General features: G+C 64.6%; 3 protein-coding genes across 7 annotated transcripts in view; 1 reads left to right on the top strand and 2 right to left on the bottom strand.

Annotated features, from left to right (window-relative positions):
• The window catches only part of AXIN1 (axin 1), a 63,498-nt gene extending 52,401 nt beyond the window's left edge, over positions 1-11,097 (top strand). For 4 of the 5 annotated variants that reach the window (XM_077905891.1, XM_077905887.1, XM_077905889.1 and 1 more), the window contains 6 exons: positions 2,118-2,647; positions 3,339-3,509; positions 6,022-6,267; positions 8,048-8,155; positions 9,657-9,824; positions 10,388-11,097. In XM_077905891.1, coding sequence (XP_077762017.1) covers positions 2,118-2,647; positions 3,339-3,509; positions 6,022-6,267; positions 8,048-8,155; positions 9,657-9,824; positions 10,388-10,514 — 1,350 coding nt within the window. In that variant the 3' untranslated portion in view covers positions 10,515-11,097. The remainder of the gene's footprint in view (positions 1-2,117; positions 2,648-3,338; positions 3,510-6,021; positions 6,268-8,047; positions 8,156-9,656; positions 9,825-10,387) is intronic. The other variant, XM_077905890.1, reaches the window with a different exon arrangement.
• LOC144318715 (uncharacterized) lies at positions 5,481-9,887 on the bottom strand. The gene is made up of 2 exons (XM_077905904.1): positions 6,896-9,887; positions 5,481-6,732 (listed from the first exon to the last, which is right to left on the bottom strand). The coding sequence occupies exon 1, from the start codon at positions 7,873-7,875 to the stop codon at positions 6,943-6,945; it is 933 nt and encodes a 310-aa protein (XP_077762030.1). The 5' UTR covers positions 7,876-9,887; the 3' UTR covers positions 5,481-6,732; positions 6,896-6,942.
• A 235-nt stretch (positions 11,098-11,332) lies between the features above and the next one.
• PDIA2 (protein disulfide isomerase family A member 2) lies at positions 11,333-14,530 on the bottom strand. Its single transcript, XM_077905894.1, is given in 12 exon segments — positions 11,333-11,475; positions 11,581-11,691; positions 11,861-12,042; positions 12,223-12,343; positions 12,429-12,626; positions 12,709-12,834; positions 12,928-13,044; positions 13,115-13,252; positions 13,333-13,466; positions 13,540-13,746; positions 14,336-14,479; positions 14,482-14,530. Coding segments are annotated over 12 exon segments (1,572 nt in total). The 3' UTR covers positions 11,333-11,430.
• Between the last annotated feature and the right edge of the window lie 21 nt (positions 14,531-14,551).

The raw sequence follows: 14,551 nt of genomic DNA, 5'->3' as shown, positions 1-14,551 counted from the left end.
CCCAGATGTGGAGCTGTTTGTCGGGTCGGCACCGGCGTCGGCTCCTCCAGCGGGGCTGCCCAGGTGCTGCCAGGTCCGGCGGGGGCGCGGAGGCCAGCACCCAGCCCACGGGCCCCACGGGGCCTGCCCACCCCGACCTCCAGCGCCCCTGCCGCCTTCACTTGGGAGCCCAGCCTGCTGCCCGGGCAGCGCCTCGGCCTCCGGACTGGGGGGCCCGGCTCTCCATGGCCGAGTGCGGCCTGCGCTGCCGCAGCTCCCCTGTCCCCACGGGTGCCCCTCAGCCCTCGGGGCACCAGCACCGGCGGCAGCGCAGTTGCGTCGCTCACGTTGTGTCTATGCACAAAAACTCTGGAGAAAATCAAATCCAGTAGCCTGTTTACAGGGAATCCACACCCACGTGAGATTCCCCATCTTGTGTGATTTTGCAGCCTATAAGAATGTGTCATAAGTCACTGTTTTTTTTTTAAAGAAAAATGACTAAATAAGTTAATTTTATTGTGGCGCCTGAGCGGCTCAGTCGGTTAAGCCTATGCCTCTTGGTTTCGGTGCAGGCCGTGACCTCGGGGTCATGGGACTGAGCCCTGGGTGGGCTCTGCGCTCAGCGGGGAGCCTGCCTCCAGGCTCCGGCCCTCAGCCTCCTCCCACTGCCTGCACCCACGTGCTCGCTCTCAAATACATTAACAAATCTTGTTTAAAAACCTTACTTTTATTGTAAAATTTGGAAAATAAGAGTGGAGAAGAAACAAACTATCTGCTAGGAAACCTCTAACCCTCTTGTCAGGGTTTCAAGACCCTGACATTGATTTTCTGTGATGGCAGAGCCGCTGAGAGAATGTATGTGATCTGGGCTCCCCGGGGTCGAGAGCGTCCCTCTTGCTCCCTGCTGCCCTCGGGGGTCACCGCCAGTGCCCCGGGCAGGCCAAGGCGGAGGGATGGGGGGTGTGGGGGGGCCGTGGGGGGTGCCCGTCCCTGGGCCGTCCCAGCGCCCAGCGCCTGCGCCCTTAGCAGGCCTGGCGGGCCTGCAGCCGATAGCCCGTGCCAGCGAGGGGTCCGTATTTCCCGCTACATGGGACGCTTTGTGTTGCATTTCCGAGGGTCTGGTTACAGCACAGGCCCGGTTGGGTCGCCTCCCGTTCTTCTTGGTTGGTAGCGGGTTCACTCAGCATTATGCAGTTTGTGCAGTTCAGTGAGGCGAGGAAGGAGACTTGAGATGTATCTTTGGAGTTAGACTGACCAGATGTTTACGTTTACAGATGTGGTCCTGTGGATCCAGAGGAAACTCCGCTGGTCCAGTGTGACAATGTACCGAGAAACCCGTAACTCGATAATTAAGCAGGAAACAAGAGTTCCTCTGTACAAGGGCAAAATTTCCCTTGAAAAATATAATGGAGGGATCCCTGGGTGGCGCAGCGGTTTGGCGCCTGCCTTTGGCCCAGGGCGCGATCCTGGAGACCCGGGATCGAATCCCACGTCGGGCTCCCGGTGCATGGAGCCTGCTTCTCCCTCTGCCTGTGTCTCTGCCTCTCTCTCTCTGTGACTGTCATAAATAAATAAAAGTTTAAAAAAAAAAAAAAAAAAGAAAAATATAATGGAAACTATGGCAATAAAATTGAGGAATGGGGCCCCCAGGCCGGCTCCACCAGAGGGGCTTGCAACTCTTGATCTCGGGGTTGTGGGTTCGAGCCCTGTGGTGGGGATAGAGATCACTGAAATGAAAATTTTTTTAAATATTGAGGAATAGGAAAATCATTGACTGAAAAGGTAAAAGTATCTTTATTGAGAAACACGAAAGTCAGTATGGAGGTTTCTCAGCGAGCAGGACTCAGGCTGGCACTGAGACCCTTGAACTGCAGGTGGGTGGCAGCCACGGGCGCATCCGCACACTGTGGGTGAGCGTGGCACCGCTTCCTGGGGCCCAGCGCTTGCGGCTGGGTGGGAGCGGGGGCTCCGCAGCTGCAGGGAGGGGCCCTGGAGCCAGCCCGAGGCAGCTGGCCCCCCCGCACCTGGGCTCCGGGCTCCTGACCCCTCGGACCGCGCTGCAGGCCCACTTCTGTGTGACCCCACCCGCGAGGTTTCCATGACTGACAGGGAGCTGACACGTGGCCCTTGTCCTGCAGGAGGAAGAAGGAGAGGATGGTGATGTGCCCTCAGGCCCCCTGGGGGCCATTCATAAGCTGCCTTTGGCCCCCGCCTGGCACCACTTTCCCCCCCGCTACGCAGACGTGGGCTGCGTGGGACTGCGGGACGCGCACGAGGAGAACCCCGAGAGCATCCTGGATGAGCACGTGCAGCGGGTCATGAGGACGCCTGGCTGTCAGTCACCAGGGCCCGGCCATCGTTCCCCTGACAATGGCCACGTGCCCAAGATCGTGGGGGTGCTGGGGGGTGTGCCCTCTGGGCACGGTAAGCACGCACCCAAGTCAGGGGCGAAGCTGGACACAGCTGGCCCGCACCTTCACAGGCACAGCCACCACCACAGTCACCACAGTACCGCCAGGCCCAAGGAGCCGGCCGATGCGGAGGCTGCCCGCCGGGTCCAGGGCAGCTTTGCATGGGGCCCGGAGCTGCACGGCCACACAGCCAAGCCCCGTAGCCACTCGGAGAGCGTGGGTGCCGCCCCCAATGCCAGCGACAGCCTGGCCTACAGGTGAGTGCGTGCGGCAGCCTGAGCCGTGCCCTGGGGTTGGGACCGGGCATCCTTTGTCCCTGAACCTGTGGGTCTTCCCGGCCAGGAAGGGGACCGTGAGAAGCTGTGTCCCGCGGCTTCTCTTCTGCATTTCTAGGCCACGATTCCCCTTTGAGAGTCCTTCAGCCCTGGGGTGTCCGGGTGGCTGTCGGGTGAGCATCTGACCCTTGGTGTCAGCTCAGGTCATGATCTCGGGGTCGTAAGGTCAGCCCTATATTGGGCTCCCTGCCCAGTGGGGAGTCTGCTGCTCTCCCCACCCACCCACCCACGGTGTGTGCGCACACTCGCTCTCAAATCTTTAAAAAAAGAAAAAATGAAAGTGATTCAACCATAGCTGCAGCGACTGCAGGCATGTGGTGGCCTGAGTCCTGGCGCCAGGCATGGGTGCTGGGCCCGGCACGGGGGTGCCGAGGTGGAGGCCCTGGTTTCCGAGGGAGGCGTCTGGACGGGGAATGGCTGGGTCCCCAGGTGGGTGAGGGCAAATGCCCTAGCCGTCCTGCTGCTGTCGCCCGGACCCCTTCCTCCGCATCCTGCCAGATGGCCTTGGGGCAGAGCCCATGAGGACACGACTGGCGAAGCCACTGGGTTGGGGTGTGGTCCGGCGTCAGGCCAGGTACAGTCAGCAGGTGACTCGCGGCTCTTGCTGTTGCAGCGGGAAGGCCGGCACTGCCTCCAGGAGGAATGCCAAGAAGGCCGAGTCGGGGAAGAATGCCGGCACTGAGGTGCCCGGCCCGTCGGAGGACACAGACAAGAACCAGAAGATCATGCAGTGGATCATCGAGGGGGAGAAGGAGATCAGCAGGCACCGCAAGGCCGGCCACGGGTAAGAGGCGCCCAGTGGCCTGGCTCGAGGGCACGGCGCGCGTAGAGCTAGCCGACAGCCTCCAGCACGGCTCCACCAGGGCCCTGGCAGCTGTGGCCCTGCCACCCCCCTGTCTCAGCACGTGCGGCGGAAGCAACGAGTCCATGGCAGCGGGGGCCCCAGGGGAGTGGGGGCCTTGATGTAGCCTCAGCGTCCTCAGGGCCGTGCCCGCCTGCTGCTGAGCTCTATCTCGTCACCCTGCCTCTGTGTGAGCTCCTCGTGCTGCGCCCCACCTGCCATCACACGGCTGCTCTCGGGAGGTTATTTCTGGGCTGGTGACGCCTCTGCATGACACTGACCTCAGTTACTGGGGAGGTGAGGCTGGTACTTGCCCGTGTCTGCAGACAGACGCAGGGAGAGCCTCACGTGCGTGCAGGTGCCCCCCAGCCATCTGCGGTGTCGGCACCGTCTGAGCAAGGATGCAGGGGCTCCTCCAGGGGAGCCGGGCCTCCAGATAGGCTGTTGCTGCTCCACGTGGGCCCATCCACCATGGGGAGACTCTGAGGGGTTAGGGGGCTGGTCAGACACCTCCCAGCCTGCAGACACCTCACTCGCAAAGCAGCCACCCGGGCTCTGGGGCTGGTGGGATTGACCCATGGGTGGGCGGGCCTCCCATTTCCTCCATCTCAGATGCCCCTGGCCCTCCATCGTGGGGGGCAGTGCACACCTGTCCTGCCCATCCTGGGTGGTGACAAAGGGTGGGGCCCCCCCTCCTCTGGGTCCCCGTGTCTGGTCTCCAACAGCCCTGGGCACACACATGGTCACAGAGCCCGTCCTGGGCTAGGGGTCTGTGCAGAGCCCCTGGCTTGCTCTGGTTGGGGTGGGGGGTAGATGGAGGCTGCTCTGGATTTCTTCCTTTTTTGGGTTTCTGCAAGGAATGGCTCCATCCTGGCCACTCCTCCACCCCAAATGGACAGAGTAAAAGGCACATCTGGAGACAGTCTCAGGTTGGAAGGTGCTTGCTATTAGGACAGGCCATTGGGCGATGGCCCTTCCTTGTCTGCAGCAGGTCCCTCTCGCCTTCGAGCCGGGGGGCTGTGTGCCTCTGCCTTTGTTCTTACATAAAGCAGGTAGGCAGGGGGTGGGGACAGGCAGGGAGAGCTAGGAGGGGGCGGGGGGCCCAGATCCAAGGTCTCCCCGGGGCTGGCCTTGCGGCTTCTTAGGGGGCAGAGCCCACCTCCCTCTGGGGTGCCTTCCCTTGAGCTTCTGGGGTCGTGAGCCCTCTTTTTGGGGCTTCCCCCTCGCTAAACCCCTCTTTCTGAGGCTACAGCCTCAGCTCAAAGACCCTCATGTTTCCGCTCAAATTCATCTAGCAGTTGAGCAAACGCATAGCGCACAGCCGTGAAGCATCTTTGTGCTGAATTACAAAGGCAAAGCTGTGCTATCGTGCAGAGGGGAAAACCCAGAAAAAAATTACATGTTAAGAGTTACGCCACTTAAGTATTTTTGACAGGGAAGAGGATATACCAGTATAATGGGAGTAGGTATTTTTAAGTATGATATTTTGGATTATTTATATTTTTCTTTGAATTTACTGTGTATTTTGAGTTTCTCACGAGGAACATTTGTTTTGACGTTAAAACATTTTTTGGTTTTATTTTATTTTACTTTATCTTATTTGACAGCATGAGAGAGTGAGAGGGGGAGTGAGAAGCTGGCTCCCCAGTGAGCAGGGAGCCCAGAGAGAGACTCAGGGCTGGACCCCAGGCCCCGGAGATCAGGACCTGAGCCGAAGGCAGATGCTTCACCGACGGAGCCACCCGGGCATCCTGATCCTGAAATGTTTTTTAAAAACACTAAAAATGTTTCTTTAAAAGAAGTTTTAGGGCAGCCCGGGTGGCCCAGCGGTGAAGCATCTGCCTTCAGCCCAGGGCATGACCCCGGGGTCCCTGGATTGAGTCCCACGTCAGGCTCCCTGCGTGGAGTCTGCTTCTCCCTCTGCCTGTGTCTCTCTCTCTCTGTGTCTCTCATGAATAGATAAATACAATCTTTAAAAAACAAAATTAGTTATATAGGATAGGATTTACATATTTTTTTAATTTTTAAAAAATATTTATTTATGGGAGAGACAATAAAGTTTCAATAAAGTTATTAAAACTAAGTTACGAAGGGGGTACCTGATGGCCGGTTGAGCGTCGGCTCAGGCCACGGTCTTGGGGGCGTGTGATCGAGCCCCTTGGTGGGCAGGGAGTCCACGTGATGTTCCCTCCACCCCCCCCACTCCCTCGCTCTACAATAAATATATATTTTTTAATTACAAAAGAAAAAAAAAGGAAAGGGAAAAAAATCACAAAAGAAGTGTGTGACATAGACATGTCTGTGTCGTGTACAGGAGGAAACTGCAGCAGCTCACATGCTGGCCAGGGTCAGTGGTGTGTGTGGCCACCCCCGCCCGGTCCTGGTCCCGGTCCCTGGCACCTGCCTGTGGCCAGGGCTTCAGGTGCTGCCACGTCCGATTCTCTTGTTCCCAAAGGTCCTCTGGTGCCAAGAAGCAGCAGGTGCATGAGAGCTCCAGGCCCCTGTCTGTCGAGCGTCCCGGGGCTGTGCATCCCTGGGTCAGTGCTCAGCTCCGGAACTCCGTCCAGCCATCTCACCTATTCATTCAAGACCCCACCATGCCACCCAACCCGGCCCCCAACCCTCTGACCCAGCTGGAGGAGGCCCGCAGGCGTCTGGAGGAGGAAGAGAAGAGAGCCAGCAAGTTACCTTCCAAGCAGAGGTATGGGGGTCAGGGAGGGCAGTCCGCGCTACCTGCCAGGGCCGCGCCAAGCGCCTCGGCACTGCTTAGGGGCCAGAGCTCCCCAAGGCCCGGGGCTCCCCCAGACAGCCCAGCTGCCCGCCCCCTGGCAGTCCTGGTCTCTCCTTTCCACTAAGAGCCACCGTGGGCTGGCAAGGGGCCCTGCTTTGTGAGCAGGGTCTGGGGGGTCAGGTGGTGCTGACCCTGTCCCCGTGGGGATGGAGAGGGAGCCCTCTTTGCTCTGTGAGTGGACACTCACACTGGCTCTTGCTGGGAGCCTGCAGTGCCCCATCACGTCGTGGAACAGCTAGAGGTTGGCGTCCGGTCACCCCGGTTGCTGGGCAGGCTGAGCTCAGTGGGGGCCCTGGGGGTGCCGTGAACAGTGCCGTCGGCAGCGGGCAGGACGGTCAGCACTGCTCAAGTACATACAGATGTTCAGGTTTTCTCCTGGAAGGACCCCAAGAACAGTGTCCCCCTTGCCGTGCCCTCCTTGGCCTCGGGGACCACAGAGGTGGGCCCACTGGCGATGCAGCCTCCAACAGACCCTCCCCCGGCGGCACCCCTTTGAGGTAGCAGGTGTTCTCTTCAGGCCACAGTGTGGTTTCCCTACCTTTTCAGCTGGGCCTCGAGGTCACTTCTCCCACATGGAGCAGGGTCTCAGGGCGGGTGGCTCCACAGTGACCCTGATCTCCTCGGACTTGGCCGGCACGCATTCCCCCGTCTTCGATCACTGGTCATGTTTCCCAGGGGCCTCGCTGCGGGGGCCATCCAGCTCTGGGAGGCTGGTGGCAGGGGGCCCGTCTCATTGGGCAGAGCCAGGGGTCTGAGTGTGTCCCCTGGTCTTGAAGGCACCCACGTTTCCGGCTTCTGTCTCACACCGTGACCCTGCCAGCCTGGAAGCAGAGCGCTGGCTGGCATGGGAGGTTGGCCTGGCGCAGGGATGCCATGCAGCCTGACAGGGCCCGGGACCTGAGGCGGATGGGGTGGCAGGGCTGGCACGTGGGAGGTCCTCCCTGTCGCACAGACCCCTTGTGGGGTGCCGTCCTTGCCACGCTTGGGGTGCAGGGCTCGCGTCTGCTCTCCCACCAGCACCAGCAGACCCCACCAGCAGACTCCTGCTGCAGAGACACCAAACCGCCCCTCGGGCCTCTCGTGTCTGGGGCTGTGAGCCTCCTGACAGGTTTTGGCCAGAGGCTCTGGCATCGCCACTTGTCGTCGGTCCAGGCGCATAGGCCTTTTATCAATGGCTGCAGACACGGAGTGAAGGTCCAGGGCAGCAGTAGGGTGCCGGGCCCCCCACGAGGTCCTCGGGGACCCCCAGGCTGGCAGACGAGCAGTCGCCTCAGGGCCGCCAGCCGGCCCCCAGGACGGAGCAGCGTCTGAGCGCCGCCGAGGAGGAGCTGTGTGCGCGGAGGCGGCGAGGCCAGCCCTGGCCCGGAGGCCCTCAGGGCGGATGAAGGGATGAGACCCTCCTGCCTTGGATCCGCGCTCCCTGCGGGTGGTCCCAGGAGCTGCGTCGTCCAGTGAGGCACCTGGAACTGTGACTGACCCTGACGGAGCCCTGACCTTCCAGCCCCACGGCCAGAACATGTTTCCTCTGCCTCACACAGGCTGAGCCGTGTCTGGCGATGACGCAGCCTCTTGGGGGCTCCTGCCCCACCTGCCAGTCTGTGGCCCCTCGGCCGCGCCGCCGCACCTGCCCCAGCGCCCCCCCAGGCACCCACCCCGGCACCTGCGGCTCACTGACCCGGTTGTTCCCTAGGTATGTACAGGAGGTCATCCAGCGGGGGCGCTCCTGCATCAGGCCAACGTGCACACCTGTGCTGAGCGTGGTGCCAGCCGTGTCGGACTTGGAGCTCTCCGAGACAGAGTACGTGCGCCGCCCTGGCGGGTCCCAGTACCGCTTACCCAGACTGCGCGCGGCCAGGTCCTGCAGTGGAGCCACTGTCCCCGGGACCGTACCTGGGGCGCCGCACTGGAAGACACGGGCCGGGCTCAAGCTTCCCGTGTGCATGGAAGGAGATGTAGGCCGTCCTCGTGTGCCCTGTGGCCAGCAGGCCAGAGAGGAAGTTGTGCTCTGCCTCCGCTCCGGCCCATGTCACCCGCACGCCGTGACTGGCCGTGGTTCCCCTGGCTCAGCACCTGCATGGTGGCCCGGCTGTGCGCAGGGGCTGTGTGCACACCGAGCCCGCTCCGTTCTTGTGTGGAAGGCAGGCGTGCGTGGACGCGTCCGCTCCCCGGGCTCGTGCAGAGCAGGGTGGGCACTGGGGAGCATACGTGCACAGGACAGAGCGAAGGAGGGCCCCCTCCTCATCCCAGGCGATGCTTTGTCATGTCCAGCCCGATGCCTGAGGGGCTTCACTCCTCAAGGGTGGTCCCTGCGTCCCTCCTGCAAGGACGGACCTCCCGGGGCCCCTGCCCCCCAGCGGGAGGGTACAGGATGCGGGCAGGGCAGGCATGCGAGCTTGGCTCGAGCAGTGGAAGGCCGCAGGCCCAATTAGGCACCTTGTGTGCCCAGGAGCACGAGGGCGAGGGAGAGTCCCCACCGTGCGCTCAGATGACCTTGTGATGCCGTAGTCCCCTCTGGCAGGGCTCCGGGCCGGGGCCACGGGCTGCGCCGAGCCCACCTGGGCCGCCCTGGGGCGGTCACGGGGGTGAGCTGGATGACAGAGGGCACTTGCTGCCTGTGCTCTCGGACGCAGAGCAGTGCTCAGCACAGGCAGGACCAGCAGGCAGGTCGGGGACCGTGCGGCCTCCTGCCCTCCCTGGGGAGTCTGGCCGCCCACTGCCTCTGCTGTCTACACAGGCTGTCCGCGGTGAGCAGGTCCCTCTCCAGATCCTGGCACAGTGCTGTGTGCAGCCACCAGCCGCCGATGTTTCCGAAGCGGGAGGGCTCTAGGCCTTTCCGAGGGCACGCGCAGTGTAGACCCGCTGGGGCTGCGCTGGTTCCAGTAGCCTGGGTATCTTGGAAGCCAGGAGCTGGGATCCGCCGTGGGGCCTGGCCCAGAGAAACTCGTTCGCCATGTTCAGTGGTCTGCGTATGGGGTGCTGCCCCGCCGACTCAGGCTGCAGGTGGAGACCTGAGGCCGTGCAGTGGGTGCGGCAGTGGTGGGCCACTGAGGCAGCTGGGCGTGGGGCGGGCAGGCGGGCCGTGAGCCGGGTCCACGCTGTGTACTGGAGTGCGTGGGGTTGGTGCCCGCCCGGGACCCCATGGACTGAGGCCCCCCTGGCCGGGCAAGGTGCTCGGGCGAGGGCGTGTGCGTTCGGCGAGACTGGCCGCTCCTGCGCGCCCTGTGTCCTGGGGCACCCGAGGCCCGTGGGCTGTGCCCTGGGACCCGACCCAGCCGTCACTACTGCGCCTCTGCCCCCAGGACAAAGTCACAGAGGAAGGCGGGCAGTGGGAGCGCGCAGTCGTGTGACAGCATTGTGGTGGCCTACTACTTCTGCGGGGAGCCCATCCCCTACCGGACGCTGGTGCGGGGCCGCGCAGTCACCCTCGGCCAGTTCAAGGAGCTGCTGACCAAGAAGGGCAACTACAGGTGAGACCCGGGTGGGGCGGGGACCCTTCACAGTGCTGGTGCCTGTGCAGCAGGTGTGCACGGCGAGGGAGGAGGGGCTGCAGGGGGGGCCGCGGGGGGCGGGGGGAGGAGCTGCATGGGAGGGACCCGGGGAGGAGCTGTCGGGAGGAGCTGCTTGGGAGGGACCCGGGGAGGAGCTGCGGGGGAGGGGCCGGGGAGGAGCTGCTGGGAGGAGCTGCTGGGAGGAGCTGCTTGGGAGGGGCCTGGGGAGGAGCTGCCGAGAGGAGCTGCTTGGGAGGGAGCGGGGGAGGAGCTGCAGGGGAGGGGCCGGAGAGGAGCTGCGGGGGAGGGGCCCGGGGAGGAGCTGCCGGGAGGAGCTGCTGGGGAGTGGCCCGGGGAGGAGCTGCAGGGGGAGGGGCCGGGGAGGAGCTGCATGGGAGGGGTCTGGGGAGGAGCTGGATGGGAGGGGCCTGGGGAGGAGCTGCAGGGGAGGGGTCGGGGAGGAGCCGCCGGCCAGGCGAGCGCCCTTACGCTCACACACACACACACACACCCCCCCCCCCCCCCCCCCCCGCCCCTTGCAGATACTACTTCAAGAAAGTGAGCGACGAGTTTGACTGCGGAGTGGTGTTCGAGGAGGTTCGCGAGGACGAGGCGGTGCTGCCCGTCTTCGAGGAGAAGATCATCGGCAAAGTGGAGAAGGTGGACTGAGCGCCGGCCTGGCGTCCGCGTCGCCTCGGGCCCGGGCAGGGACGCAGCGTCCGAGCCGGGCAGGCGCCCGGCAGGCTGGAGGCCCGTCCTGGGGGCCCATAGGCCTCCGTCTCTCCACGGTGGTCCTGCGGGCGTGGCCGGGCCCTGCTGCTGCTGCTGCTGCGGGTGGATCGTCCCGCTGTGCCCGGCGCTCTTCGCCCCGCGTCACCGCGCAGGCTCCGCCGCTCGCCCCGGGACTCGCCCGCCACCACCTACCCCAGGCAGGCCTGGCCAGGCCTGGGGTGGGTGCCTGGGCCCCGGGCCTCTGTAAATTGTACATGTCACCGAGTGCCTTCAACACAGCTTGTCTCTTGCCTGCCACTGTGTGGATCCGGCGATGGAGCCCCGTCGCGATCGCCCACCCCTCCCGGCGCGGGCTCAGCGGGTCCGGGCCCCTCCCTCTTAGGGCCCCTGTAAATATGTACATTTCTCAGGCCAGGGCCAGTGGGGGGCTGTCCCAGCCCGTTTTTCATGCGCTGACTTGTACAATTATCTTTTCAAAGGTACTTGGATAATAATGAAATAAAATCATTTTTGAACCTTCTCGGGCTGCGGACACACACGTCTCCGGTGGTGGCGCCTGGCTGGAGGGCTTTCCGGCCCCAGGGGTCAGGGTGTGCGCAGGGTGTCTCCTGGACACCGGGGCGTCCCCACACCAGACCCGAGTCAGGCTTCCACCCAAAAGGGATGGGGGCTACTCAAGACGGGTCGGGGCCTGGGAGGCTTCTGGGGTAACCCCAAGGGCCAGGGGGCCAGTCGTGCTCAGGAACCACACACAGTCCAGGACCAAATCTTTATTCACTGCCCAGCTTCCAGGGCATGGATGTGGGGGCAGCAGAGCGGGACGCGGGGGCAGCAGGTGGTGATGCGGGGGCAGCTACAGCTCCTCCTTGGGCTCCGCGCTGGCATTGGCTGGTGTGTCCTGAAGACAGAGGCCCAGCTGGAAACTGCACCCTTGCTTCACCCCTGCTACCGGCAACCCCAGTGCCACAGGCCCAGAGACGGCGACCTTGGGACGGGCACCCACCGGGAAGGGGGCCGTGGGCTCCTCTGTGGGCTCCTCAGCTGGCAGCTCGCCCCCGTTGTCCAGAAACTTGGAGAAGGTCTCCACGTCCCTAGTGCTTTTGTACTCGATCACCTGATGGACGCCAGGTTCTGCGCAACACGCCCCACCACCGGGGCCCACCCCGGCCGGCCCTCGGGCTCCGCGCCCCACGGAGGAGGCCCCGCCCCCGGCCAGGCCCCGCCCCGACGCCCTGCGTCACCGGAGGCCCCGCCCCAGCCCGCGGAGGGCGCACCCGCCTCACCTTCCGCCCCGGGCCCGCCGGGAAGTACTTGAGGGTCGGGAAGCCGTGGACGGGGAAGGCCTCCAGCTCGTTGGCGGTGGCGTCCAGCTCGGCGATGACAATGTCCTCGTGGTCCTTGTACTTCTCGGCCAGGGCCTCCCAGGCTGCGGCCATCGCCTTGCAGTGCGTGCACCACGGGGCGTCTAGGGCAGCGGGGCGTTGGCGCGGCCGCAGGGCCGTCCTCCCTCCCCCGCCCCCCCTCCTTCCTTCCCCCCCCCCGCCCTCTCTCCCTCCCCCCTCTCCCTCCCCCCTCTCCCTCCCCCTCCCTCCCCCCTCCTTCCCCCTCTCTCCCTCCCCCCGCCGCCCCCGCCCTCTACACTCACAGAACTTGACAAACACGTTCTTGGTTTCATCGAAAGCCACCTGCTCGAAATTCTTGCCCACGAGGGTCTTGACCGGCCGCCTGTCCCAGTCGGGGGGCACGTCCTGGCTCAGGAGGTAGGGCTGCGGGACGGGCCAGGGCTTCACGGGGGCCGCAGGCCTGGCGCCCACGCCACCCCCCCCCCCCCCGCGGACAGCGTCAGCGCACCTTGACCTGGCCGCTGAGCACCGCGTGGCAGAAGGTAGTGACCGCGGCCGCGGTGAGTGGGCCGCCGCCCACAGGCGCGTACTTCTTGGTGGTCTCCATGTTGATGAGGCGCAGGGCGGGGGCCTCCTCGGCCTTCAGGCCGAAGTACTGCAGCACGTGGGCATTGCTGGCGCCCACGTCCACGACCACGAACAGCACCTGCCGACGGCGAGTCCGCGCTGGCCGCCCGGCCCGACCCCGACCCGACCCGGCCCCCACCCAGGCCCCTACCGGCAGGTACCTGTCCCCGGAACGGGGGAGCCGCCTCCCCAAAGCCCTCCAGCAGCTCCCGGTGCTCAGCCAGCGTCTGGTTCACGAACAACAGCAGGTGGTTGAGGATCCTGGCCGCAAAGATCTTCGGGGACGTCTGCAGGGGCAGGCTGAGTTGGCAGGGCGGCTGCCACGGACACCCCCACCCTGCACCGCCCACCTCTGCAAGCACGCCTATAGCCCAGCTTGCCTGGCTGTTGAACTCTGTGACCAGGTGCATGCTGTGCGTGAGCAGGAAGCGTGACAGGTCCCCCTGGTCCAGGCCCAGCTCCTCGTCCACTGGGAAATCTGCCCGCCCCTCGTCAAACTGGACAGCACCGGACAGGTCAGCAGGAGTCCCGGCCCTGACCCCTACTCCCGTCTTGGCCCTGACCCACCTTCTTGAAAAGGACGACGGTGTCCTTGGCGACACCGAACTTCTCAAAGAGCTTCGGCTGGTCAGTAAGCCCGAAGGTCATGTCCAGAGCATCCTGGGCCAGGGCCAGGAAGGTGGCCACATCCTCGTCCTGCCGGTCCTGCGGAGCCCAAACCTGTGAGGTCAGCGGGCGCCAAAGGCCCCGCTCCCGCGGCCCGGACCCCAAGGGCAGCAGCTCACCCGGAAGAAGCCGATGACCACTACGTCCCGGCTATCTATCAGCGCCTGGGCTCCCTCCGCGTCCACCAGCCGCATGGCGCTGGGCCCCACCCGCCGCCTCAGCCACTCGGCCATGCCGTCGGCCTCCTTGGGGCCTGCGGAGAGTCCCTTCAGCCCAGGCCCAGCCGCCAGCCACCAGCCCCCAGCCCCCGGGCCCGCGCCCCGCACCGGTGTACTCCTCTGGGTGTGTGCGGTTCCCGTCACGGAAGAACTTGAGCGTGGGGTACTCGGTCACAGCGAACTCCTTGGTCAGCTCCGCCTCCGCGGGCCCATCCACCTTGGCCAGCCTGGCTTCGGCTGACTCGGCCGCCAGCAGGGCAGCTGCCTTGCTGTACTCGGGGGCCAGCGCCTTGCAGTGCCCACACCAGGGGGCATCTGGGGGACAGGGCCATGAGCGGCCCTGGCCCCTGCCACCCCCGCCGCGCCACAGCTGGCCGACCTCGGGTCAGTCAGGTCTGGCCAGGATCATCCCGTCCACACCTCCCTCCTTCGGGGCCCATCTGAGCGTCTGCCCCAGAGCCAGGCTGCTCAGGGTGCCTGCTTGGGCGCAGGGCGGCCTGTCCTGACCGGGTTTGAGATGAGCCGTTCAGCTGCCGCCCGAGGCCTGCGCCCAGCCACCTGTGTCTGCTTGCGGGAGGTGCCAACCTAGGAACAGCTCTCCCTTGTGTAAAAGCCTGCAAAGATCCAGCGGGCGAGCAAGGCCCGAGTGCTGTCTGGCCGCCACAGTTTGCGGATGGAGACGTTCAAGGGTCTTCCCTGCACCTGCCTCCCTACCTCTCTTGCTCAAGATGGACGCCCCCCTCCAGGCTCAGCTCCCAGGGCTGGCTTCCGACACCATTGGCAAAGCCCCGGGAGCCCCGTGGGGGCCGAGTGCCCACTGGGGCAGCCCAGATCCGCAGGGTGGGGAGCTGAACCCCGGGGTGGCCCCTGGGGCTCCTCCAGCCCGCCGGCCCGGTGCACTCACAGAACTGCACCAGCAGGGTGCGATGGGCCCGCAGGGCCAGGCCCAGGTTGCGCTGGTTCAGCACCAAGATCCCATCCTCCTCAGGGACCTTCTCCTCCTCGAGGGGCTCCTCCTCGGGCCCCCCCGGCCCCTGTCCCGCAGGCCTGAGGCCCCCAGCAGCAGCAACAGCAGCGCAAGCAGGAGCTGGCCGTCCATGGCAGTGCCGGCCCACGAGGC

Source organism: Canis aureus, chromosome 8 (genome assembly GCF_053574225.1).
Source record: "Canis aureus isolate CA01 chromosome 8, VMU_Caureus_v.1.0, whole genome shotgun sequence".
NCBI classification, from domain to species: Eukaryota; Metazoa; Chordata; class Mammalia; order Carnivora; family Canidae; genus Canis; species Canis aureus.
The sequence above is the reverse complement of the archived record's forward strand: the minus strand, read 5'-3'. Positions and strand labels throughout refer to the sequence as shown.

Bases quoted from the DNA above. Each gene is read 5' to 3' on its own strand.
- LOC144318715 (XM_077905904.1), bottom strand. From the start codon at position 7,875: ATGTTCTGGCCGTGGGGCTGGAAGGTCAGGGCTCCGTCAGGGTCAGTC.